The sequence below is a fragment of the Salmo salar genome, chromosome 09 (genome assembly GCF_965601325.2).
Source record: "Salmo salar chromosome 09, fSalSal1, whole genome shotgun sequence".
Lineage (NCBI taxonomy): Eukaryota > Metazoa > Chordata > Actinopteri > Salmoniformes > Salmonidae > Salmo > Salmo salar.
In genome coordinates this window covers 1,375,909-1,402,870 of record NC_138299.1, presented here as the reverse complement: position 1 = coordinate 1,402,870, position 26,962 = coordinate 1,375,909, and the positions used below count along the sequence as shown (strand labels likewise).

At 43.2% G+C, this 26,962-nt stretch overlaps 1 protein-coding gene across 9 annotated transcripts in view; it reads left to right on the top strand.

The window, feature by feature from the left end:
- Positions 1-8,146: 8,146 nt before the first annotated feature.
- LOC106610635 (serine/threonine-protein phosphatase 2A 56 kDa regulatory subunit gamma isoform) overlaps positions 8,147-26,962 on the top strand; it is a 60,145-nt gene continuing 41,329 nt past the window's right edge. For all 9 annotated transcript variants that reach the window (XR_001329939.3, XR_006770914.2, XR_006770913.2 and 6 more), the window contains exon 1: positions 8,147-8,364. Coding sequence is in view for 5 of the 9 variants with exons in the window: in XM_014210072.3 (XP_014065547.1) it covers positions 8,271-8,364 (94 nt within the window). In the remaining 4 variants the exon portion in view is untranslated. The remainder of the gene's footprint in view (positions 8,365-26,962) is intronic.

Sequence of the window (26,962 nt, the reverse complement as noted above, 5' to 3'; positions counted from 1 at the left end):
GACATTAGCTTTATGAGATACGTTATCTTCGAGCGGTCCGAGGGGAAGGATGAAGGCTCCAGCTCGAAGATGAGGGAACACTGGGAAAGAAACACCCGACAGGTTCCTGACCCTCCAGCGAAGTGTTCCGGAAGAGGTAAGCGGGGTTCTTGGGAAGCCGGGGTGGCCTGGAGAGATGCACTGCAGACAGTGATGTTACTGGGGGGCTGGAAGGCTACTGTCGTGGCCGGCTGACTCACAGATAATCAGTGGAATTGCTCCAGCAATGTATTCAAGGCACAGTCATGGCGTTCTGCCAAGGTCTGGAATCCATCTAGATGACCTTGAAGTAACTCCTCGTGTCCCCCAATGGTGGCTCCTTGGGAGGAGATGGCGTTGCGGAGTTGGTCCGAAAGGAACAGAACAGCAGGCAGCCACAGGGCAGGCAGAATGGTCAAAACCAGGAAAACTAGATAACAGTGACTAGAGAGAACCCAGGAGTACAGGAAAACCACTAGTAGGCTTGACGAGACAAGACGAACTGGCAACAGACAAACAGTTAACACAGGTTTAATTACACAGGGGATAATGGGGCAAATGGGCGACACCTGGAGGGGGGTGGAGACAAGCACAAAGATAGGTGAAACAGATCAGGGTGTGACAGGTACTGTAAATCCACACTATGAGGTTGGAAAAATACTGTGAAATTGTGTAAGAGTTTTTAGTGTAAGAGCTGTTTGAAAAGACTGCCTGAAATCTCAACCTGTTTTGGTGGGATGGAATTGTGGCCTGCCTGGTGACATCACCAGGCTGTAAATGAGTTAGTAGGCTAATAAGAAAGAGTTTAAGGACTGCACTGTGGCTGCATGGTCCTACACACTGTACAGAGGTCAGGTGTAGTAAACTTCTAAACTACCTCCTCATGACTGTGTATTGTAGATAGAATATAGGGTTAAAAAAACAGTCCATTATTCACTTGCAAAAAAATTACTCAATAACTTATAACTTAATAACTTACTCAATAATGATAGCTATCCTATCTGACAGGAGAACAAAAAAACATGTGAATACTTACATACCTGCAAATGAATACAGTATGTCAGAGTCAGACCACAAAGGTTCATGTGATCTTACTTGATATATTTACCCACCTGGCAGGCACCAATAACCCCACTAAACGGATAAGCTGGATAGGCGTCATAAATCTCTAAATGTTATTTACCTGTGTCGGGCAACTTAGGAGTTATTGGAACACTTGGATGAATGTTATATGGATTTGGGCATTAAATGTCAGGCCTTTGACTCAGATTGGAACGTACATATGCATTAGGAAAGAGAAATACAGGAACAAGATTGTAATCTTTAGTTTCCCTTCTGTTCTCTTGTGGTGTTAGAACAATAGCTACTGTTTCAGTGCTGGGGTCAATTCCATTTTAATTCAACTTAGTTTACTTCCTGACATGACATTTTTGTTTACTTACTGAATTGACTCAATAGCAATGGAATTGACCCCAACCCAGCTCACACCCTGTCCTGTGTTTCCCCTATTGTGCCAGGTAGGCTGCACTCCTTAAATAACATTAAGCTTGGCTCATAGATTAATTAATCAAATTTATTTACACCAGCTGATGTCACAAATTCTTACATCAGCTGATGTCACAAAGTGCTGTACAGAAACCCAGTCTAAAACCCCAAACAGCAAGCAATGCAGGTGTAGAAGCACAGTGGCTAGGAAAAACTCCCTAGAAAGGCCAGAACCTAGGAAGAAACCTAGAGAGGAACCAGGCTATGAGGGGTGGCCAGTCCTCTTCTGGCTGTGCCGGTTGGAGATTATAACAGAACATGGCCAAGATGTTCAAATGTTCATAGATGACCAGCAGGGTCAAATATAATAATCACAGTGGTTGTAGAGGGTGCAACAGGTCAGCAGGAAACAGTTGGAAACAACAGGTCTGGAACAGGTAGCACGTCCGGTGAACAGGTCAGGGTTCCATAGCCGCAGGCAGAACAGTTGAAACTGGAGCAGCAGCACGACCAGGTGGATTGGGGACAACAAGGAGTCATCAGTCCAAGTAGTCCTAAGGCATGGTCCTAGAGCTCAGGTCCTCAGAGAGAGAAAGAAAGAAAGAGAGAAAGAAAGATAAAAAGAGAGAATTAGAGAGCATACTTAAATTCACACAGGACACCGGATAAGACAGGAGAAATACTCCAGATATAACAGACTGACCCTAGCCCCCCGACACAAACTATTGCAGCATAAATACTGGAGGCTGAGACAGGAGGGGTCGGTAGACACTGTGGCCCCGTCCGACGATACCCGCGGACAAGGCCAAACAGGCAGGATATAACCCCACCCACTTTGCCAAAGCACAGCCCCCACACCACTAGAGGGATATCTTCAATTATAATTTGAAAGAGATTATAATTAGTAAGAGGTACAGACCTTTAAGTTATCTGTCTTCAGAGCTTGATGTGATCCGCCATATGAATGGTGTTCTTGGTGTTATATTAGATTGTAAACTGTCATGGTCAAAGCATACTGATGCACAATTGAGACATCCTGTAGGGCTGTATCACCGCCTGGTACGGCAACTGCACCGCCCACAATAGCAAGGCTCTTGTGGGCGGTGTGAACTGCACAACGCATCACCGGGAGCAAACTACCTGCCCTCCAGGACATCTAGAGCACCCGATGTCACAGGAAGGCCAAAAAGATCATCAAGGACAACCACCACCCAAGCCAATGCCTGTTCACCCCGCTGCCATCCAGAAGTCGAGGTCAGTACAGGTGCATCAAAGCTGAGACCGAGAGACTGAAAAACAGCTTCTATCTCAAGGCCATCAGACTTTTAAACAACCTTCACTAACACTGAGAGGCTGCTGCCTAGAAACAGACTTGAAATCATTGGCCACTTTAATAAATGGATCACTAGTCACTTTAATAATGCCACTTTAATAATGTTTACATATCATGCACTGCTCATCTACATTTACATTTTAGTCATTTAGCAGACGCTCTTATCCAGAGCGACTTACAGTAGTGAATACATACATTTCATTTTAAAAAATTGTACTGGCCCCCCGTGGGAATCAAACCCACAACCCTGGCGTTGCACACACCATGCTGGCGTTGCAAACACCATGCTCTACCAACTGAGCCATATGTATATACTGTATTTTATACCATCTATTGCATCTTGCCTATGCCGCTCTGTCATTGCTCATCCATATATTTCTATGTATATATTCTTATTCCATTCCTTTACTTAGATTTGTGTGTATTAGGTAGTTGTTGTGGAATTGTTAGATTACATGTTAGATATTGCTGCACTGTCAGAACTAGAAGCACAAGCATTTCGCTACACTCGCAATAACATCTGCTAACCATGTGTATGTGACCAATAAAATGTGGTTTGATTTTGATTTGATTTGATTATATTGTTGAAAAGATGGGGAGAGGTCGGTCTTTGATAAAGAGATGCTCTGCTTTTTTTAACATCACATGCAATCAACAAATCCTGTAAGCTCTGGTTTTGTAGCATCTTGACTATTTCCCAGTTGTATGGTCAGATGCGGCACAAAATGACCTAGAAAAGCTGCAGCTAGCCCAAAACAGAGCAGCACGTCTGGCCCTCAAATGTACACGGAGGGCTAATGTCAAAAAACATTTATTTAAGTCTCTTCTGTTTCAGAGTGGAGGAGAGATTGACTGCATCACTGCTCGTCTTTGTAAGAAGTATTGATGTGCTGAAAGTACCAAATTGTCTGTTCAGCCAGTTAACACACAGCAAAAAAATCCATACATACCTGACAAGACACACAATCAGTGGTCTCTTCACAGTCCCCAAGTCCAGAACAGAGGCTGGGAGATGCACAGTACTGTATAGTGCAGGGGTATTCAACTCTGATCCTACGAGATTCGGAGCCTGCTGGTTTTCTGTTCTTCTACCTGATACTTAATTTCACTCACCTGGTGTACCAGGTCTAAATCAGTTAATGATTAGAGGGGAACACTGAAAATGCAGTGGAACTGGCTTCGAGGTCCAGAGTTGAGTTTGAGGGGTATAGAGCAATGACTACATGGAATTCTCTCCACCTCAGGTAACTCAGGCAAGCAATAAAATCACTTATTAAAAAACAAATAAAACAACACTGCAAGGAACAAAGTGGTCTTTGAAGAGACACAAACTCTAACACACACAATCTCACACACCCACACATAATTTGTTTTGCTGCATTCTTTAACTGCAACATCCTACAAGTGTCTACATGACAATGCACTTGAATGTTTGAGATTAGTATTATTCATTTATTTATTTTCTCCTTTTTTTTAAAAGTAGTTGTATTGTTCTTTAGTCGTAGTGTTCTTATTTAAATGTTATTGCTGTTCTTGTCCATTAGTGCTCTGTATTTTGTCATGTTCTATGTTTCTGTGGACCCCAGGAAGAATAGCTGCTGATCTTCAACAGCTAATGGGGATCTGACTAAAAATCATAAAAAGTAATAAATCATATGCTAATTGTAGTTACTCAGTCCTATTCTTGCCATATCAGCACTGGAGTCTGTGGGTTTTGATTGACAGGTGACAGATGTATTATTGCTTGGCCGCTCATGAAAGGTCTGCACTTTAACCTTTTTGGCAAGATTAAACATAGCCCATAAAAACACATTGGACTGTCTTTTTCACATTGGACTGTCTTTTTTTTCACATTGGACTCTTTATCACACTGAAAGCGTAATAGGCAGGTTTAGGAAGTTACATTTTTTCGGAGGCAATGTGCTGCCATAGCTGATAGAGACTAAAACAAAAACCTTGAATCATGCCTCTAGTCTAAATAGTGGTAGCAGTTATCCTTTCCATGTCAACGGTCAGTTTGTGTATAATGCCCTGCATGTGAGGTCTCTGCTGCCATCTGTTGGATAAAAACTGAACTTTAGCCACTACTCCTGTCACTTATGTTCAGAGAACGATAGACAGAGTTTACAAAAGATTAAGAACACCTTCCTAATATTGAGTTGCACCCCCTTTTGACCACAGAACAGCCTACATTTTTGGGACTTGCACTCTACAAGGTGTTGAAAGCGTTCCACAGGGATTGTGGCCCATGTTGACTCCAATAATTCCCACAGTTGTGTTAAGTTGGCTGGATGTCCTTTGGGTGGTGGACCATTCTTGATACACATGGGAAACTGTTGAGTGTGAAAAACCCAGCAGCGTTGCAGTTCTTGACAAACTGGCACCTGCTACCATATCTCGTTCAAAGGCACTTAAATCTTTTGTCTAGCTCATTGACCTTCTGAATTGCACACATATACAATCCATGTCTCAATTGTCTCAAGGCTTAAAAATCCTTCTTTAACCTGTCTCCTCACCTTCATCTACACTGATTGAAGTGGATTTAGTAAGTGACATCAATAAGGGATCATATCTTTCACCTGGATTCACCTGGTCAGTCTATGTTATGGAAAGAGCAGTCTATTTTTCAGCAGAGTCAGACTTAATGGTTTTCTAAACCATATAACACACCTACAAAGAGTTTCCATATTTCATGAGTTAATATTCACTGTCAAACTGTCGATGACAATAACAATTCTGACAGTAGAGCAGGATAAACGATGTCCATATGGTTTATGAGAGAATACAAGTGGAGAAGTGATACTGTTATTACAGTACAGACATAAACCTGCCCCATCTAAGTGGAAGTTTGTTTCAAAACATGTAATCCCCAAGTCAAGGACACTCCCACTTATCTTTCCTGACCAATAAAAGGAGCCGCCAAACTAGCAGAAATTCTAGCAGCCTTCTCTGAGTTTCCCTTATAGTTGCCATGGATATGGAACGTATTAATTAGCATTTCTAGGAGAGGACTTGGCCTCCCAGACAGTGAATTCCTAGAGTAAGGTCTTGCTTGATGATTCCTTTCCTCAACTGAACACATGAGCGCTACTTCACATGTAATGGAAGCCACTCTAACAAGCTTTTTTCCCCCAGAGGTCAAATTCAGAATGTGAGCTTATCTTGAATTAAGGAGAGTAATTTATCTCACTTCGGTATCACCCATATAGCCCAGTGATACACTCTGTTTGTACTTTTGCCAAATGTATGACATGACAACGAGCTGTTTATACTGTAGGCCTAAAAACATTATGGGACCAGGCTATTACTGTCACGTCCTGACCAGTGAAAAGGGTCATTTGCCATAGTAGAATGGTCAGGGCGTGGCAGGGGAGTTGTTTTGTGTGTTTTGGGGTTTTTGGTTCTAGGGGAATTTGTTCTAGTTTTCTATTTCTATGTTTCGTTTTCCATGTTTGGCCGAGTATGGTTTCCAATCAGAGGCAGGTGTCTTTCGTTGTCTCTGATTGGAAGCCATACTTAGGAAGCCTGTTTTCCTTTGGGTTTTGTGGGTTAGGATACCTGACAGAACTGTTTGGCTGTCGTTTGTTTTTCTTTGTGAAGTGCTTTCATTCAAAATAAAAGATGAGCATTCAACACGCTGCGCCTTGGTCTATTCACTATGACGGCTGTGACAATTACCATCATGCCCAGAGTTACATACATGCCTTACATTCAGATGGTTATGACATGGTGGGCTGACTCTGTGGTTGTTGTGTGTGGTTTCTCAGTATGGGTGTTTTTTCCCCCAATAACTAATGTCAATGTTGAAAGAGGAAGCACTATGTTGGGACATATGATATTTATGCCTCTTAAACATTCTCACTCATCATTATTCACGATTCATTCATGATTATCCGTAATCATGAAAGCATCCACATTAATTTAGAAGTGTTTAGAAACATATTCTATTCTTATTTACAATAAAAGTGACTCAAAAATGACACAATACATTATGTACCATTAATTTCTATTGGGCACCACATAATCTGAAACACAACCAAAACAAACTGCAAATGCATCCAACAAGTTTGTAGAGTCACAAGCTTGATGTAGTCATTGCGTGCTAGGAATATGGGACCAAATACTAAACCTTTGATTACTTTAATACACATAAGATAATTTGTCTAAGTACTTATGACACCTTCAAATTGGGGGGATTATATACATAAAGTGCTTTCATTTCTAAACGGTAAAACAGATATGTATGAAAATACCCTAAAATAAAAGGTGACATTCGGTACTGTCTCCTCATATGAAACATTTGATCTCAAATCCAAATGCTGGGGTATAGAACCAAATGTCAAGTTCTATCTTCACTGTCCAAATAAATATGTAGGGGAGTGTATGTAATTGTGTGGAGAATACAGTAGATATGTGCATCGATGCATGAGCAAAGAGGGCATTTCCTGCATTTTCTAGTTTCGCATCTTTTTTTATTTTCTCACTTTCATTTCCTGTTTATATTGTGAGCTACTGTACTGTGCACACTAGTTACCAAACATGATGCAGCAAATGCTAAAATTGTCCTGTCAGTTATTTTATTTGCTACGCCTTAGATAAATTATGTAAATAAATCCACTGAAGTTGTTATACATGGGTAGTAATACTATAGTAACAATATTGTTTTAGTAAATGCATAATAATGGACTTGAGTGTTTTTTGCTATTACAAAAGTGGAGTAAGGAGCAGCCCCTATTCTGCTTGGGTAATTGCCAAAACTGCTCAACATGTATACACAATGTTGTTAGTGTAATTACAGCTCAGTAAAATTTGTGGGACAAAATCTACATTTTAAAAGGCCATCTCACATTATCACATACACAGTAGGCATATTCCACCAATGATTTAGCACTGCTACTGCAAGTGGAATGGTTACAGGGATAGCCAACAGTTTTTGTGATACAATAATACTCACTGATACAACATTATTTTCAGTGTGATATTTTCAGTGTAGTTTATTATTTGAGATTTGCCTAGCAAAAGTTGCAGTGTGGTGTCATTTTTGCAGCGTTTGTGTTTTGGTTTGATCACATTACAATAGGTCCATCATGTACGCAACTTGCTCCTTTAAATTGAGAATTTGACCAACCATTAGGCACTTGAGAGTCATATTCAGTAATATTTAGAATAAAATACAGTGACGAATAAGAGCCAAATGTCCCTGCAAGTCCCTCCTCCTGCTCTCCTTCCACCAATAATCTGCCTTTCCCAGCTGCCTGCCTATATCAGTTTGTGTGCCTGTGTTCAGCCAACCGGCTCGCTCCTTGCCGCTGACATCACTAACTAGCCAGTTCCCTCCAGCAGCACCAGAGAGCTTCATTTTCTGATCTGCTTTTGTGTTAAAATGGAGGCTGGCTCCTTGCCTTAAGTGGATTGCCTTCCTGGTCGAGTTTAGATGTTGACATGCACTAAAGCTGGAATGAGGATGGTTGTGGATGCACCTAATTCCAATGGGCCTTTCCAGCCAGTGGCTCTTATGCACTTCAGAGGTACGTAGGAACCGTTGTTGCTTTTTGTCCTGGGGAAGACAGAGACAGCATTTCTCTAGCTGTTCTTTTTCCCTCCATTGGTTATTGGCTGATTTGTCACCAAGATGGGAAGATACGGTTTAAGAGTCTTTGTTTCAGAAGGATTGATGTTTGTAAAGGGTTTTATAGTTTCCTTATAGGGGATCGGGGATGTTTGTCTTGGGGATGGCATGCAGAGCTCCAAGAAAAGAGAGTGTGAAAAAGCTGGTTTTACTACCCTCTCAGCCCCCCCCCCCCCCCCCCCCCACACACACACACAGAGCGCAGGGATGTAAAAGGAAGTGAGGTCATAGCCTAGGGAAGGTGTGTGTGTGTGTGTGTGTGTGTGTGTGTGTGTGTGTGTGTGTGTGTGTGTGTGTGTGTGTGTGTGTGTGTGTGTGTGTGTGTGTGTGTGTGTGTGTGTGTGTGTGCTTATCTGTGTAAGTGTTTAAGAGAGTTAGACAGAAAGAAATAGGGAAGGGTAGCCTTTGCCTGTGTTCGTTCTGCTTGTCTCTATTTGGTCCCAGCTCATGGTTTGTGTATCACTCCAGTTCATCTGGGCACAATTTAGCCATAGGGTGTTGTAGACTACTGCCTCTGCTGCAGCAGCCTCTCCCTGCCCTTTTCCTTCTTCCCTCCTTCCTCTTCCCAATGGAGGAGAGGTTGCCTCCGCTTAAGAGGGGAAAAGCCTGTTATTACCTTCCCCTGAAAAAACAAACCTTAGTGAGGCACAGTTACTAGGCTATAGGCTTGCAGTAGGCTATTTCAGCTATAGGCTAGCTTAGTCAATAGGCTAACTGCTAGCGCTTTCATAAAGAGCCATTTCCATGTAAAATGACCCATGAGCATCAACATGTGAAGTTAATAGGAGCATGTGAAATTGGGTGTCAAATGAAAGGTAAGAGTCTATATTTTTGAGAAATTAAGGCATATACATTTTTCTACCGTTTTCAATCCTAAAAATGAGGAATAAGTAAAGGCATTGATATCTTGTCAAACAGATGGAAAAGGGGTCTTAGAAAACATCTACCAGAAAAAATTATTAAAAGGTATCAGAAATATATCAAAACATGTTAATGTTGAAGTAAAGACCCCTGTCAACTAACATCAACACTTATATTTCGTTCAGGGGAATCTAGTGCTTTCTGTAAGTTTAAGAAACATTGCCTTGAAATTCCATTACCAAAAACCTACATCTTAAAGATATTTTCTAATTTCTCTCCCTCGTGAGTAGGGAGGATAATGAAAGTTCACAAAAGTAACAAGTAAAAGTAGACCTATCAATTACTAGTGTTTTTACTGACATCAATTTTGTGTATGAATTGTTAAGTGATTACAACTCAAAATTCTCTTAATAAATCGGTAACAGAATTTCTGAAATCATAGTAGTCACAAACCACAGTTGGGTCACCTGCTGCTGTCCTCTTTTCCTCTGGCATACTGTTATGTATAGCTGAGAACTATTTTCTTTCTCTTTCTGTTGTCTGGTTGTCAAAGCGAGTGTGAAAAGTCTGGACAACCCCTCCCTCTCTCTCCTCTCTCTCTCCGATAATGTCACCTCTCCCGACTCTGACTTGATTTCAACGTCCACAGACCTCGTTTTTTAGTCAGGTCCAGACCAGCCTTGATTTCAATGTCCATATACGTCTGGACCGGCCTTCATTTGGGCCAAACATAGATGTCCTGGACGTTCTATGTTTTGACAGCATAGTACATTACAGTAGAGCACAGTAAAGTACAGTAAAGAAAAGTAGAGTATAGTTCAGTACAGTCCATGTCATAGCTGACTCCCCATTCTTTCTGCAGACATTTTCTTATCTTAATTCGGAGCAGATATTTAGGAGTTTTTAAAAAACATGATCACAAAAAAACAGAGGGTTACGGTTAGTTAGTTCTTAGTTAAATGTTTTTGCAAAATATTCTGTGTAAATTGTTAAAAGTAGTCCTTGTGCATAGTTGTATGGTTTGTTAAACTTTGAAATCAATGATTTTAGTTTGGCATACATAGAGTCTCAGTTCAATTACATTACCTTGGAATTTCCCTGAGCTATAGGCAAGGCTAGCCAGCACACTGAGTCAGTAGTATGCAGACTTGAACTTGTCTGAAAATGTGAGTCTGAAACTTGTCTGAAAATGCCCCCGCTGTATTCTGTGAAAGCCAAGGGGGGTGGTGGTGTTGAATAAGATCTATGATGCCATGGGGTGTTATTGATTTGACTATGAATTTGAGCCGACACACCCCTGCATTGAATTACATTCATTTGTTTTGTGTGAGCTATCACACACTCTCTCTTATCCCCTATGTCCTTGTAAGACGTCGGACATATTCTTCTTGCAAAGAGAATAGCACAAATGGCCGTTGAAAGGCCTTAAGTTTATTATTCTGAACGCAAGACACAATGGAAATTGCAGCATAATGTGGCATGCTTTACCTATTCAGAGCCCATGCCTTTGTCAGTAACCTGTCCAAATAATACAAAAAGCAAATGTCGCTAGCTATATGTAACTTTAGAGCTCCTTCCTAAACCAGTTTTCTAGGCAGAAATGCCTACTACTGACTACTGTTTATATCCTGAAATAAACAAGCTAAATGTTTGCCTGGAAAGTTTCAGTCACTGGAACTTACAATAGCCCGTACTGAAACAGATTGCTATTTTGGAAGCTATTATGTGAATATGACCCATGCCAATGAGACTCCCATTTAGTATTGCTATTATATCCACGCAAAGACGATAATACTTTTCCGGCAAGGCTGCCTCCCGTGACCCTATTGTGTGCAACAGTAATGGAAGTCACATCAGGGTTAATGTATATTGTCACAACCATAACACAGCGCCTTTCTCTCTTCATCACAGAGGGTATTTTAGCCACATGTACAGAAACTTGATCAGTGAGCGTTATGTAATTGGAGAAGTCTGCGGGCTGACATGGACAAGGTAGGCAAGGGTGCCTGTGCCTAAATGAAGACCCTGTTCTGGAAGCAACTACTTGGGGACAGAACATTTACACATAACATATCGGTTAACACATATCATAAAGTATAACACAGGCTAACGTATAACCAAATGGCCATTTTATCCATAAGAAATGCTTTTACTTTCATCTGATGTGGAATTCCCAAGCTATTATCACTGACATTTATATGATTTATTGTCTTAAATTGAACATGTCAATGACACTCCAGACAGTTGTCTCTCTGTACCAAATCCCTTTTGTGTGTATCTAGGAAGGATGGGCCTCTCCTTTAACCCAGAATCTGTCACGGCCTGCTAAAGCCTTTGGGATATCTTTGTGTTTTCTCTTCTGTCCTCTGGCATTCGTCAGTCTTTGTGTATATCCACAAAAATTAGGGCAAGTGCTGTTATTATTTTGGGGATTGTGTTTGTCAAGTAGGCTAGTCGTTTCATGGGATGTTTTCCTCTCAATTATTCTTGACATTTGACTCAATACTATAGTGGTTAGTGCCACAGTCAATAAATGCAACTCCAGAGATGGTTGCACATTCACTTTCCTCAGTAAGGGTATAGTTTTCAACATTTATGTTAAGATTGTCATTTTGGCTCCTCCTAAATGAAGGCCAAATATGCCAAAAATGTAGGCTAAATTCACAGATTTTCTTTTTTTTTTCTCCGCAATCAGTCCACTATTATGTTTGATTGCTTGAGTAAAACCCTTCCATTTTATTCAGAGCTGGATAAGTGGAATATAAGTGGAATCATGCTTTGCATGAAAGCGCTCCATCAAAATGTCCTTCAATTTATTTTAATCTAGGCCTATATCAGATGGGATATAAAGGGGCTTTATTCAGTTGTTTGGGCCCCAGGTCCTCAACCCTATCTCTTGACCACACCCTTACTGCATCCTAGTCTAGACAACAACCAACTTTGCCATAAAAGCATGTGAAAAATCAGTAAGCCTCAGACCTCAAGTCTAATTTACGCACTTACCATTTAATTTGAAAAATATTCAAATTGATAAAGATGGTGTTGTGTCCCTTCCCCGCCACAAGAATGGCTGGGGTATTGATGGAAGGTCTTGCATTGTCCAATTTAAGAGCCTGGCCCTGCAGGGAATTTAATGGTTACATTTCTTCCAGGACCTATTTCATATGAATAGGCCATGGGTTGGACAGCCTTTGTGGGCTGAAAGAGGCAGTGATGTGCCGAAGCATGTAAAGTTTGTGGAATATACTGTACAACTGTGCAGGCACGGCTGGTGATTCAGCAGACTGTGGCCCTGTTCGAATACTTTAGAAATTATTTCTTGATCCTTCATTCCGTCCTTCTTTCCTTGCGGTACATACACAGATCTTTAAGTGATTGGATTGGTGAATAAAAGGTTACCACCTTATCACTTTCCTCAATCTAAACAATGTTTATTTCTGAGGCCTTTCTGAAGTATTCGAACTGGGCCTTTTGACTAGTGTCAGATACCCACTAGCAGACATACTGTACCAGTCTTATCAGCACAAAATCTCTGCCGCTTTAAACACACTCCACCTTCCCCTGGAGAGAACTTTGGCCATGACATGCAGAGGCAGACGACTATTATATTATACTAAAATAGTGTGTGTGTTAATTGACTGCTTTCTGTGCCATAGCATGACTGCTCACTGTGTCAAAACTGTGACACAGTGAGAACATCCCACCCTAGCATATTAAGTAATAGACTGGCACTGTGGAATGTTCCCAATGCTGTCTGTGACACCAGGGTTGGCATGTTCTAGTAACGATATCTCTATCATGCTGACTGCCTGCCACCCAGTGCGGTTCCTGTTGCCATGTTGGTACGGCAGATTGGGGATTAGTGATGGCAAATGTGCTTATTTGCCTCCTGTATTTGTTGTTTACATTGGCAGTGTTATAGGCTTTGATTTTTCCATTAATATTTTGAGGTTGGACGTTTGCAGATGGGGCGCACCGATTGATGTCACCTCATTAGTCAGTATGTGTTACACCTGTGCTGGTTTGTCATCTCGTTAGTGGGAAGGTGTTTCACCTGTGCTGGCCTAGTGCTCCAGTTGGCTTAAGAGATGTGGAGGGTTAATACCTTTTAGTTGGCGCTCCTGATTTTGATTTCTAAAAAACAATCCTTTATCTGATCTTCCTGGTTTTTGTTTTGTTCCACCATTTTGGTTTGCTTCCGGTCATTAAGTTTGGTGTTGGTTTTATTTTGTTTGCCTCTTGTTGGGCAAATTTAGTGGTCTCTCATGGTGGGTGACTTAAGTCCCAGTTGTTTCTAGTCAATTTTCAGTGGACACGCCCATGAGTGACTTTCAGAACCCCCTCTTAGAACCCCACCTGTTTGGTTGTTTGTGACTCTTTGCTAGTTCTCCCTTCTGTTTTGAGTGACAATTTGGGGTTTCTTGCTGGGGAATGTAACAAAATGGGGCTCGTCCGGGTTCTTGTTTCCCAGTAGTATGGCAGTTGCTCAGCTGTGCCCAGACAGTTTGTCACTGACATCCACCCAGAGGGGTTATAAGATTGGTGGAATCATTTTGAAAGTTGCATAAAAAAAGCATTTGTGGAAAACCCTACATGGGAGATACTAGATAAATGTACGATGGAGAATCTGCTTGTCATTGCAAAGCACTATGACATCAAAGTTGCACATGCCAATTCGAAATGAGTAGTCAGAGTTTGTCTATACTGTTTGTGTAGGATGAAATCCTTCCGTAGAGCGAGGATGATGAAAAGGGTCCTACGGGTGGTAGAGTACACCCCATAGACGTGCAACTTGCGAGAGGTAGAACTAAAGACAAAATGGGAACAACAGAAATTAGAGATTGAGCACGAGGAATGGGAACAGGAATGGGAGCATGCCATTCGATTAAGAGATTTGGAAGAACTCTGAATCTAGTCAAGCCATCCTGCACCCTCAGCAGAGTTTGATCTTGGTCGGAACAGCCGACTTGTACCGCCTTTCAAAGAAAAAGTGGACGTATATTTTACTCTGTTTGAGCAGATTGCCACATGCCTAAAATGGCCGCGAGATATTTGGTAAGTGTCCTTGTGAGAAAAGCTCGGAAAGTGTACGTCGCTTTATCTCTTGACCAGAGTTCTGATTATGACACTGTTAAAGCTGTTACCCTTCTGGTTTATGAGTTGGTCCCAGATGCATACAGACAACTGTTCTGTAAATTATGGAAGACAGAAATACAAAGCCATGTTGAGTTTGCAAGGGAACAAGCATGTATTCTTGATCGGTGGTGTGGTTCTCAAGAGGTCAAGGACCTTGAGGATTTAAAGACACATACTTCTCAAGCAGTTCAAGAATTGCCTTCATTAAAGGGTTGCTACCTACATTGATGATCACAAGGATCTCACTCTTGAGAAAGCTGCAGTCTGTGCAGATGAGTTTGTGTTGACACATAAACCTACCTTTACAAACAAAGAACCCAGTAGTTATGCCAATGCGAAAAGCAATCCCGAGAAGACACATCCTACTACAAGGTTTCAGTCTTTTTCTACAGTGCCCAAAGATAAAGATCAGCAGAAAACAACTTTTTTTCCGCATCCGCCAGTTTATCGTTACTGCTGTGAGAAAGGGCACATTGTCTCTGTGTCCTAAGAGGAAACAGAACATTGTGAGGGAGTAAAAGCTGTTTCTTCTTGTGGGAGCACTCCAGCCCATCAAGTCTCTGGTTGGTTGAGACTGGTGTATCTCCTAATCAAGATTTTAGATCTGATGTTTCAGACGGGTTCGTGTCTCTACCGAGTGGTGATTCTGTTAGGCAGCCAGTGAAGGTCCTGCAAGACACTGGGGAAGCCCAATCCTTCATTTTGGAGAGTGTTTTGCCTTCGTCTGACACTTCATCAACTGGTTACATTGTCTTAGTACAAAGAGTGGAGATGGGTTGCATGTAAGTTCCTTTATATAATGTGGAACTTGAGTCTGATCTTGTTTCTGGTTCGCTGTCGTTGGAGTGAAGCCTAGCCTAGCAGTGAAGGGGGGTCTCCTTCATTTTGGAAAAAGATTTGGCTGGAGGTGATGTCGTGCCAAATCCTGTCGTTTGTAAGGAATCTGATGGGTTACCTGAAAAGTACCCTAGAGTGTTCCCAGCGTGCTCCGTTAACATGCTGTCTAAGAAAGTTGCTGGGAGCAAGTCTAGTGTTGAGGAGGATGTCAGCAACCCCATCTTGATCGATCTGTCTGAGACGTTTGTGTGATTCTGATTTCTTTAACCTCTTACATCTAGATGTTCCGCTAGTGGAACACCGCTCCAATATCCAATGATAGGGCGTGGCGCGAAATACAAAGTCCTGGAAAATCCGAAAACTTCAATTTTTCAAACATATGACTATTTTACACCATTTTAAAGACAAGACTCTCCTTTATCTAACCACACTGTCCGAAAAGGCTTTACAACGAAAGCAAAACATTAGATTATGTCAGGAGAGTACCCAGCCAGAAATAATCAGACACCCATTTTTCAAGCTAGCATATAATGTCACAAAAACCAAAACCACAGCTAAATGCAGCACTAACCTTTGATGATCTTCATCAGATGACACTCCTAGGACATTATGTTATACAATACATGCATGTTTTGTTCAATCAAGTTCATATTTATATCAAAAACCAGCTTTTTACATTAGCATGTGACGTTCAGAACTAGCATTCCCACCGAACACTTCCGGTGAATTTACTAAATTACTCACGATAAACGTTCACAAAAAACATAACAATTATTTTAAGAACTATAGATACAGAACTCCTTTATGCAATCGCGGTGTCCGATTTTAAAATAGCTTTTCGGTGAAAGCACATTTTGCAATATTCTGAGTAGATAGCCCGGCCATCACAGGCTAGCTATTTTAACACCCACCAAGTTTGGTACTCACCAAACTCAGATTTACTATAAGAAAAATTGGATTACCTTTGCTGTTCTTCGTCAGAATGCACTCCCAGGACTTCTACTTCAACAACAAATGTTGGTTTGGTTCCAAATAATCCATAGTTATATCCAAATAGCGGCGTTTTGTTCGTGCGTTCAAGACACTATCCGAAGGGTAACGAAGGGTGATGCGCCGGCACGTATCGTGACAAAAAATTTCAAAATATTCCATTACCGTACTTCGAAGCATGTCAAACGCTGTTTAAAATCAATTTTCATGCGATTTTTCTCGTAAAATAGCGATAATATTCCGACCGGGAGACGTTGTTTTCGTTCAAAGACTGAAAATGTCAAATGGCCTCTTCACGTGCATGCGCGCACCCGTCTCATTGTTCTCAGATCGACCACTATCCAAATGCGCTACTGTTTTTCAGCCAGAGACTGCAGAGTCATCATTCAACGTTCTGGCGCCTTCTGAGAGCCTATGGGAGCCTTAGAAAGTGTCACGTTACAGCAGAGATGACAAAGAAGGCCAAGAAATGGTCAGACAGGGTACTTCCTGTACAGAATCTTCTCAGGTTTTGGCCTGCCATTTGAGTTCTGTTATACTCACAGACACCATTCAAACTGTTTTAGAAACTTTGGAGTGTTTTCTATCCAAAGCTACTAATTATATGCATATTCTAGTTTCTGGGCAGGAGTAATAACCAGATTAAATCGGGTACGTTTTTTATCCGGCCGTGAAAATACTGCCCCCTCTCCATAACAAGTTAAACCTCCTGAGTTGACCTCTTCTTTGAAAACTACAAAGGTGAGCAAGTTTGAAGGACCACTGAAAGAAGATAGGGTCCATACAGTTGACACATCGATGTCTAGGAAGCAGCTGATTGCGAAACAGAGTAAAGATGGTACCCTCTCCCCACTTTTTAAAGAGATACGTTCAGAGGAGGAGTTTGATGAAGTTCGTGGGGGTTACTTTGACAGAAGTGGTGTTCTGATGGGGAAATGGCGTTATAGGGCCATTTCTGTACAAGACGATTGGCCCAGAGTATCTCAAATTGCCTTTCCAGTTACAGCTTCGACAAGAGATTGTCACGTCCTGGCCAGTATAAGGGTTAATTGGTATTGTAGTTTGGTCAGGACGTGGCAGAGGGTATTCGTTTTATGTGGTTCGGGGTGGTGTGTTTGTTGAAGGGGCATTTGATTTAAGTATTCCGGGGTTTTTGGGCACTGTTTGATTTTCATGTATTCTATGTTTAGTCTAGTGTGTCTGTTTCTATGTTTGGTTAATTGGGGTTGGGACTCTCAGTTGAAGGCAGGTGTTGTCTATTTGCCTTTGATTGAGAGTCCCATATATTAGGGTGTGTTTGTGTTTGTCATTTGTGGGAGATTGTTCTGTGTTAGCCTTGTGCCTTGCCAGACTGTCAGTAGATCGTTCGTTCTCTTGTTTGTTGTTTTTTGTGTTCGTTTTTTGATTTAAATAAATGTTCAAAATGAACAAACACAGTCCTGCTGCATTTTGGTCCTCCTTCACCGACGATACCCGTGACAGAATCTTCCACCACACCAGGACCAAGCAGCAGAGGAAGGAGCAGTGGGACTTCGAGTTGGACTGGCGGGAGAGATGGACCTGGGAGGAAGTTCTAGACGGGGCTGGACCTTGGCACCAGGCTGGGGATTATCGCCGCCCGCAGTGGGAAATCGAGGCAGCCAAGGCAGAGAGGCGGAGGTAGGAGGCCTTGGACGCGCTGAGGGAGAAGCACGAGAGGCACCCCAATAATTTTTTTTTGGGGGGGGGCACACGGGTAGTTTGGCTAGGCCTAGGAAGAGCCGGAAGCCAGCTACCCGTGGTTATATGGAGGAGCGTATGAGGTGGAGAGCGCCATGTTTCGCTGAGGAGCGCACTGTCTCACCCATACGCACGCACAGTCCGGTGCGCGTTATTCCAGCCCCTCGCAGGTGCCGTGCTAGAGCGGGCATCCAGCCTGGTAGGAGGATGCCTGCGCAGCGCATCTGGTCGCCGGTACGCCTCCGAGGACCAGGCTACCCAACTCCCGCTCTACGCACGGCTACCATCAGGCCCCTGCACAGCCCAGTCTGCCCTGTACAAGCACCCCGCTCGTACAGGGCTACTAGTTCTATCCAGCCAAGACGGGTTGTGCAGGAGGTAAGATCAAGACCGACTGTGCGCCTCCATAGCCCTGGGTTTCCAGCTCCTGTCTCTCGTGCGGACCCGGAAGTGCGTCAACCCAGTCCGACTCGTCCTGTTCCCGCTCCCCGCACTAGCCTGGAGGTGCGTGTTCCCAATCTGGTACGCCCAGTACCAGCACCACGCACCAGGCTTCAAGTGCGTAAACCCAGCCTCGCCAGTCAACAGTCACTAGAGCTGCCCGCCAGTCAACAGTCACTAGAGCTGCCCGCCAGTCAACAGTCGTCAGAGCTGCCCGCCAGTCAACAGTCGTCAGAGCTGCCCGCCAGTCAACAGTCGTCAGAGCTGCCCGCCAGTCAACAGTCGTCAGAGCTGCCCGCCAGTCAACAGTCGTCAGAGCTGCCCGCCAGACAACAGTCGTCAGAGCTGCCCGCCAGTCAACAGTCGCCAGAGCTGCCCGCCAGTCAACAGTCGTCAGAGCTGCCCGCCAGTCAACAGTCGTCAGAGCTGCCCGCCAGTCAACAGTCGTCAGAGCTTCCCCGTCAGAGCTGCCCATCAGTCAACAGTCGTCAGAGCTGCCCGCCAGTCAACAGTCGTCAGAGCTGCCCGCCAGTCAACAGTCGCCAGAGATGCCCGCCAGTCAACAGTCGCCAGAATGGCCAGACCGCCCTGAACTGCCGGAGTGGCCCGACCGCCCTGAACTGCCGGAGTGGCCCGACCGCCCTGAACTGCCGGAGTGGCCCGACCGCCCTGAACTGCCGGAGTGGCCCGACCGCCCTGAACTGCCGGAGTGGCCCGACCAACCCAGAACCGCCGGAGTGGCCCGACCGCCCTGAACCGCCGGAGTGGCCCGACCGCCCTGAACCGCCGGAGTGGCCCGACCGCCCTGAACCGCCGGAGTGGCCCGACCGCCCTGAACCGCCGGAGTGGCCCGACCGCCCTGAACCGCCGGAGTGGCCCGACCGCCCTGAACCGCCGGAGTGGCCCGACCGCCCTGAACCGCCGGAGTGGCCCGACCGCCCTGAACCGCCGGAGTGGCCAGACCGCCCCGAACCGCCGGAGCCGCCAGACCGTCCCGAGCCGCCAGACTGCCCCGAGCTGCCAGACCGCCCCGAGCTGCCAGACTGCCCCGACAGCCTGGAACGGCCTGAACCGGAGCCACCTCCAGAGATAGGTGGGTTGGGGAGGGGGGGTGTAGCACAGTGCCGTCGTTGACGGCAGCCACCCTCCCTTTAGTAGGGGGGAATTTTTCTTTTGGTGTTGTTTGGGGTTATTTTTGTTAAGGTGCTTCCGGGGTTAGCACCTTTAAGGGGGGGGGGGGTACTGTCACGTCCTGGCCAGTATAAGGGTTAATTGGTATTGTAGTTTGGTCAGGACGTGGCAGAGGGTATTCGTTTTATGTGGTTCGGGGTGGTGTGTTTGTTGAAGGGGCATTTGATTTAAGTATTCCGGGGTTTTTGAGCACTGTTTGATTTTCATGTATTCTATGTTTAGTCTAGTGTGTCTGTTTCTATGTTTGGTTAATTGGGGTTGGGACTCTCAGTTGAAGGCAGGTGTTGTCTATTTGCCTTTGATTGAGAGTCCCATATATTAGGGTGTGTTTGTGTTTGTCATTTGTGGGAGATTGTTCTGTGTTAGCCTTGTGCCTTGCCAGACTGTCAGTGGATCGTTCGTTCTCTTGTTTGTTGTTTTTTGTGTTCGTTTTTTGATTTAAATAAATGTTCAAAATGAACAAACACAGTCCTGCTGCATTTTGGTCCTCCTTCACCGACGATACCCGTGACAGAATCACCCACCACACCAGGACCAAGCAGCAGAGGAAGGAGCAGTGGGACTTCGAGTTGGACTGGCGGGAGAGATGGACCTGGGAGGAAGTTCTAGACGGGGCTGGACCTTGGCACCAGGCTGGGGATTATCGCCGCCCGCAGTGGGAAATCGAGGCAGCCAAGGCAGAGAGGCGGAGGTACGAGGCCTTGGACGCGCTGAGGGAGAAGCACGAGAGGCACCCCCAATAAAACAAATTTGGGGGGGCACACGGGTAGTTTGGCTAGGCCTAGGAAGAGCCGGAAGCCAGCTACTCGTGCTGCTGCATTTTGGTCCTCCTTCACCGACGATACCCGTGACAGAGATTCTAAGGTTGAATCACGGTGGTAGTATTGCAGGCCATCTTGGGGTCAGCATGACGTATCTTGTGTAACTTCTTCTGGTCTGGTCTGAAACAAGATGTTGTGGCTTAATGTAAATCCTTCCGCAGGTAGAGCAATCAGACCAAGGTTCGAATTTAATTTAAATGGTCTTCCAGCAAGTGCTACAGCAGTTGGGTGTTACCCATTGCCCCTCTAGTACCTACCCCCCAGAGTCTCAAAGTGCTCTTGAGAGATTTCATCAGCCTTTGAAGTCTATGTTGAGAGCTTACTGCTTTGAGTTTGAGAAAGACTGGGATGAAGGGGTCCGTCTTGTGCTGTTTGCAACAAGGGAGGTTGTTCAGGAATCTCTCGGGTTTTAGTCTGAATAAGCTTGTGGTTGGACATCATGTCAGAGGTCCTTTGAGCTTGCTGAGGGAGAGGTTGTTGCAGGGCAACAGCTTACCCTGTTTAAACACAAAAAAACTAATCTGTTGGAGCACGTTAGCGCTTTTCGATACAGATTGCACTGCGCCTGTGAATTTGCCAGTGAGAATCTGCAAACAAATATGAAAGTTTGGTAAGGTCGAAAGGCCCAAAACCGCACTTTCGATGTGGGTGACCAAGTCTTGGTTTTGTTACCCATTCGGGGGTCACTGTTGCAAGCTCGCTTTCAAGCCCTTACCCCATAGTGAAAAACAGTTGTTAATCTGGATTACTTTATCGCCATTATTGTGCAGGAAAAAACCCAGCTGTGTCATGTCAACATGTTGAAACCATACTTCACCCGCTATGGTTGGTGAAAACCGGTAGTGATGTTCTGCCTGTGGCCACTGCTGTCACCGTTGACTATAGTCTTCCTCAAGTGCAGAAGGAAAGCCCAATACATCCTGTGCCTGTTGGACGATTGAGTAACTCAGAGATTCTAGACAACATTGTTGCACTGCTTTTAGAATATCAGGGTTTAATCTCATATGTGCCAACTCAGACAAATGTACTCAATCATGACATTGACATTGGGGACTTTGCCCCAATCAAACAATATGCCTATCGAGTAACTCCTGAAAATAGAGTAACTAAGATTTTCTGAAACTCAATGGCGTTACTAAGTCGGACTCGTACTCGTACCCTTTTCCAAGGGTTGATGATTTAGGCAAATTTTGTGGCCGCTCATGGTGGGTGACTTAAGTCCCAGTTGTTGCTAGTCAACTTTCAGTGTACACACACGAGTGTCATTCAAACCCCCACCTGTTTCATTTTGGTTGTTAGAGACACCTTCTGTTTGAGCGACAATTTTTGCTTTCTAGCTGGGGAATGTAACATCCGTATGTTAATATTGTTGACTTTGGGACATGGTGTAGAAGGAGTGTCTATTCTCAGATTATTTTGTTCCCAGGGTGTAAACCGGAAGGTCTTAAAACTCTGTATTGTACATGCAGGAAGCGATGCCTTTTCAGTTGTGTATTCGACCAATGATGCAGATGACTGACTCCACACATTGTTGGCCCTTGTATGTTGGGCTCTTTGAATTCTCACTCAGTTCTCCTTATTGACAGGGAACTCACTCCTCTCCCCCCTCACCCCTCCTCTCTCTCCCTTTTTGTGAGAGCACTAGAAGAAAGTCCGGTCAAGCGAGAATTTGAACTCGAATTTTTTGCAAAAATAAAAAATTGCATAAAAATGTTATGAGACCTCAGGCTTTGGGATAATTTTGGGTCGTTCCATATGATTTCACTTTCTGTCTGCACTCCTTTTAGATTTGAATGAAACCTTCCAAACATGTGTGCCCATGGTAGTGGTCAAAACATTCAGGAGATGGAGGTGCTCAAAGTTGTTATTAACTGACTTGCCTAGTTAAATAAAAAAATCAAATAAAATACAATTGGTCATCCATGTCTTCATCTCTGAAAAAGTTAAAGTTTGAGTTTGATAACATTTGAAAGCTTACAAACAGGCTTTTTTTTACCTTTAACACAAATGGTCTAAAAACATGGAAACTCCGATTTTTCTCTTTTCACATACAGTACAAGTCAAAAGTTTGGACACACCTTCTCATTCAAGTGTTTTAGTTTATTTTTACAATTGTCTACATTGTAGAATAATAGTGAAGACATCAAAATTATGAAATAACACACATGGAATCATGTAGTAACCAAAAAAGTGTTAAACAAATTAAAATATATTTCAGATTCTTCAAAGTAGCCACCCTTTGCCTTGATGACAGCTTTGCACGCTCTTGGCATTCTCTCAACCAGCTTCATGAGGTAGTCACCTGGAATGCATTTCAATTAACCTGTTAGGGCTAGGGGGCAGTATTGACACGGCCGGATAAAAAATGTACCCGATTTAATCTGGTTACTACTCCTGCCCAGTAACTAGAATATGCATATAATTATTGGCTTTGGATAGAAAACACGCTAAAGTGTCTAAAACTGGTTGAATGGTGTCTGTGAGTATAACAGAACTCATATGGCAGGCAAAAACCTGAGAAGATTCCAAACAGGAAGCGCCCTCTCTGACAAGTTGTTGTTCATCTTGGCTCTTTTTATTGAAGACTGAGGATCTTTGCCGTAACGTGAAACTTCCTACGGCTCCCATAGGCTCTCAGAACCCGGGAAAAAGCTGAATGATATCGAGGCAGCCTCTGGCTGAAACACATTATCGCGTTTGGATAGTGGCTGGTCAGAGTACTCTGAGACTCACGCTCGTGCACGAGATGTATTTATTTTCTCTCTCTTTGTACGTATACATGCTTTCCCGGTCGGAATATTATCGCTTTTTTAGGAGAAAAATGGCATAAAAATTGATTTTAAACAGCGGTTGACATGCTTCGAAGTACGGTAATGGAATATTTAGACATTTTTTGTCACGAAATGCGCCATGCTCGTCACCCTTATTTACCCTTTCGGATAGTGTCTTGAACGCACGAACAAAACGCCACTATTTGGATATAACAATGGATTATTTGGGACCAAACCAACATTTGTTATTGAAGTAGAAGTCCTGGGAGTGCATTCTGACGAAGAACAGCAAAGGTAATAACATTTTTCTTATAGTAAATCTGACTTTGGTGAGTGCTAAACTTGCTGGGTGTCTAAATGCTGGGTGTCTAAATAGCTAGCCCTGTGATGCCGGGCTATCTACTGAGAATATTGCAAAATGTGCTTTCACCGAAAAGCTATTTTAAAATCGGACATATCGAGTGCATAGAGGAGTTCTGTATCTATAATTCTTAAAATAATTGTTATGTTTTTTTTTCAACGTTTATCGTGAGTAATTTAGTAAATTCACCGGCAGTGTTCGGTGGGAATGCTAGTCACATGTTAGTGCACGATGCTAATGTAAAAAGCTGGTTTTTGATATAAATATGAACTTGATTGAACAAAACATGCATGTATTTTATAACATAATGTCCTAGGGTTGTCATCTGATGAAGATCATCAAAGGTTAGTGCTGCATTTAGCTGTGGTTTGGGTTTATGTGACATTATATGCTAGCTTGAAAAATGGGTGTCTGATTATTTCTGGCTGGGTACTCTGCTGACATAATCTAATGTTTTGCTTTCGTTGTAAAGCCTTTTTGAAATCAGACAGTGTGGTTAGATTAACGAGAGTCTTGTCTTTAAAATTGTGTAAAATAGTCATATGTTTGAAAAATTGAAGTTTTTGCATTTTTTAGGTATTTGAATATCGCGCCACGGGATTACACTGGCTGTTGAGTAGGCAAGCGTCCCACCTAGCCCATAGAAGTTAACAGGTGTTCCTCGTTAAGTTAATTTGGGCAATTTCTTTCCTCCTGAATGCGTTTGAGACAATCAGTTGTGTTGTGACAAGGTAGGGGTGGTATACAGAAGATAGCCATATTGGTAAAAGACCAAGTCCATATTATGGCAAGAACAGCTCAAATAAGCAAAGTGAAACAACAGTCCATCATTACTTTAGAACATGAAGGTCAGTCAATCCGGGAAATCCCAAGAATTTTCAAAGTTTCTTCAAGTGCAGTCGCAAAAACCATCAAGCGCTATGATGAAACTGGCTCTCATGAGGACCGCCACAGGAAAGGAAGACCCAAAGTTACCTCAGCTGCAGGGGATAAGTTCATTGGCGTTAACTGCACCTCAAATTAAATGCTTCACAGAGTTCAAGTAACAGACACATCTCAACATCAACTGTTCAGAGGAGACTGCGTGAATCAGGCCTTCATGGTCGAATTGCTGCAAAGAAACCACTACCAAAGGACACCAATTGGAAGAAGAGACTTTATTGGGCCAAGAAACACGAGCAATGGACATTAGATTGGTGGAAATCTGTCCTTTGTTCTGATGAGTACAAATTTGAGATTTGAGATTATTGTGAGATGCAGAGTAGGTGAACAAATTATCTCCGCATGTGTGGTTCCCACCATGAAGCATGAAGGAGGAGGTGTGGTGGTGCTTTGCTGGTGACACTGTCTGTGATTTATTTAGAATTCAAGGCACACTTAACCAGCATGGCTACCACAGCATTCTGCAGCGATACGCCATCCCATCTGGTTTGCGCTTAGTCCCACTATCATTTGTTTTTCAACAGGACAATGACCCAAAACACACCTCCAGGCTGTGTAAGGGCTATTTGACCAAGGAGGGTGATGGAGTGCTGCATCAGATGACCTGGCCTCTACAATTCTCAACCCAATTTGAGATGGTTTGGGATGAGTTGGACCGCAGGTTGAAGGAAAAGCAGCCAACAAGTGCTCAGCATATGTGGGAACTCCTTCAAGACTGTTGGAAAAGCATTCCTCATGAAGCTGGTTGAGAGAATGCCAAGAGTGTGCAAAGCTGTCATCAAGGCAAAGGGTGGCTACTTTTGAAGAATCTAAAATGTATTTTGATTTGTTTTAATACTTTTTTTGGTTACTACTTGATTCCACTTGATTCCATGATGTGTTATTTCATAGTTTTGATGTCTTCACTATTACTCTACAATGTAGAAAAAATAGTAAAAAGTCAAGAAAAACTCTTGAATTAATAGGTGTGTCCAAACTTTTGACTAGTACTGTATGTTGTAGCTTAGACCCTATTTTACAGGGTCTGAGTTGTTTTTGTTGTGCCCGCCATCAGTTTAGACACAGCATTCTCTTGAATACAGGGTAGGTGTCATTTCAATCATAGAAACAGAATTCATAGAATGGACCTATCCCTTCAGACCACTGCAATTTAGCTGGTATGCCACTGACATTTGAAAAAAAAATGTATTTAGTTTTTTAGTCTAAATTACTCTCAGAAAGATGGCCGCCAGTCCACCATCCGTCGAAGGTCAACTTGAATGTGTATTCTATTATCTAGGCTATTTCTATGATTTCAATAGGTTTCCTATGGGAGATTGACGCTTTCCTTTCAAACAATGGATATTCCCACTCAAATCAACATTCTCTGTGTGGACCTCCAACCATCTTTTTGGTGCCATTTGAAAGTTAAAATGTACATTTTTAGTTCATTTATTAGGCAAAACATGACACCCATCCTGTATTCAGGGGCTCCCAAGTGGCGCAGTGGTCTAAGGTACTATGGGACAAGGTGCAGAAGAGCGGTGCAGAATTGGCCTAGCGTCGTCCCGGTTAGGGGAGGGTTTGACCGGGGTAGGTCGTCATTGTTAAATAAGAATTTGTTCTTAACTGATTTGCCTAGTTAAAACCTGTTAGGGCTAGGGGGCAGTATTTGCACGGCTGGATAAAAAAATGTACCCGATTTAATCTGGTTACTAATCCTACCCAGTAACTAGAATATGCATATACTTATTATATATGGATAGAAAACACCCTAAAGTTTCTAAAACTGTTTGAATGGTGTCTGTGAGTATAACAGAACTCATTTGGCAGGCAAAACCCTGAGACATTTTCTGACAGGAAGTGGATACCTGATGTGTTGTATTACCTTTAAACCTATGCCATTGAAAAACACAGGGGCTGAGGAATATTTTGGCACTTCCTATTGCTTCCACTAGATGTCACCAGCCTTTACAAAGTGTTTTGAGTCTTCTGGAGGGAGATCTGACCGAACAAGAGCCATGGAACGATGATGGCCCATTAGACACCTGGCGCGCGAGTTCATGTTGGGTACCCTCGTTCCAATACGTTATAAAAGAGAATGCATTCGTCCACCTTGAATATTATTCATGTTCTGGTTAAAAAAGGCCCTAATGATTTATGCTATACAACGTTTGACATGTTTGAACGAACGTAAATATATTTTTTCCCCTCGTTCATGAAGTGAAGTCCGGCGGGCTTAGATCATGTGCTAACAAGACGGAGATTTTTGGACATAAATGATGAGCTTTTTTGAACAAAACTACATTCGTTATGGACCTGTGATACCTGGAAGTGACATCTGATGAAGAGAATCAAAGGTAATGGATTATTTACATAGTATTTTCGATTTTAGATCTCCCCAACATGACGGCTAGTCTGTATCGCAACGCGTATTTTTCTGGGCGC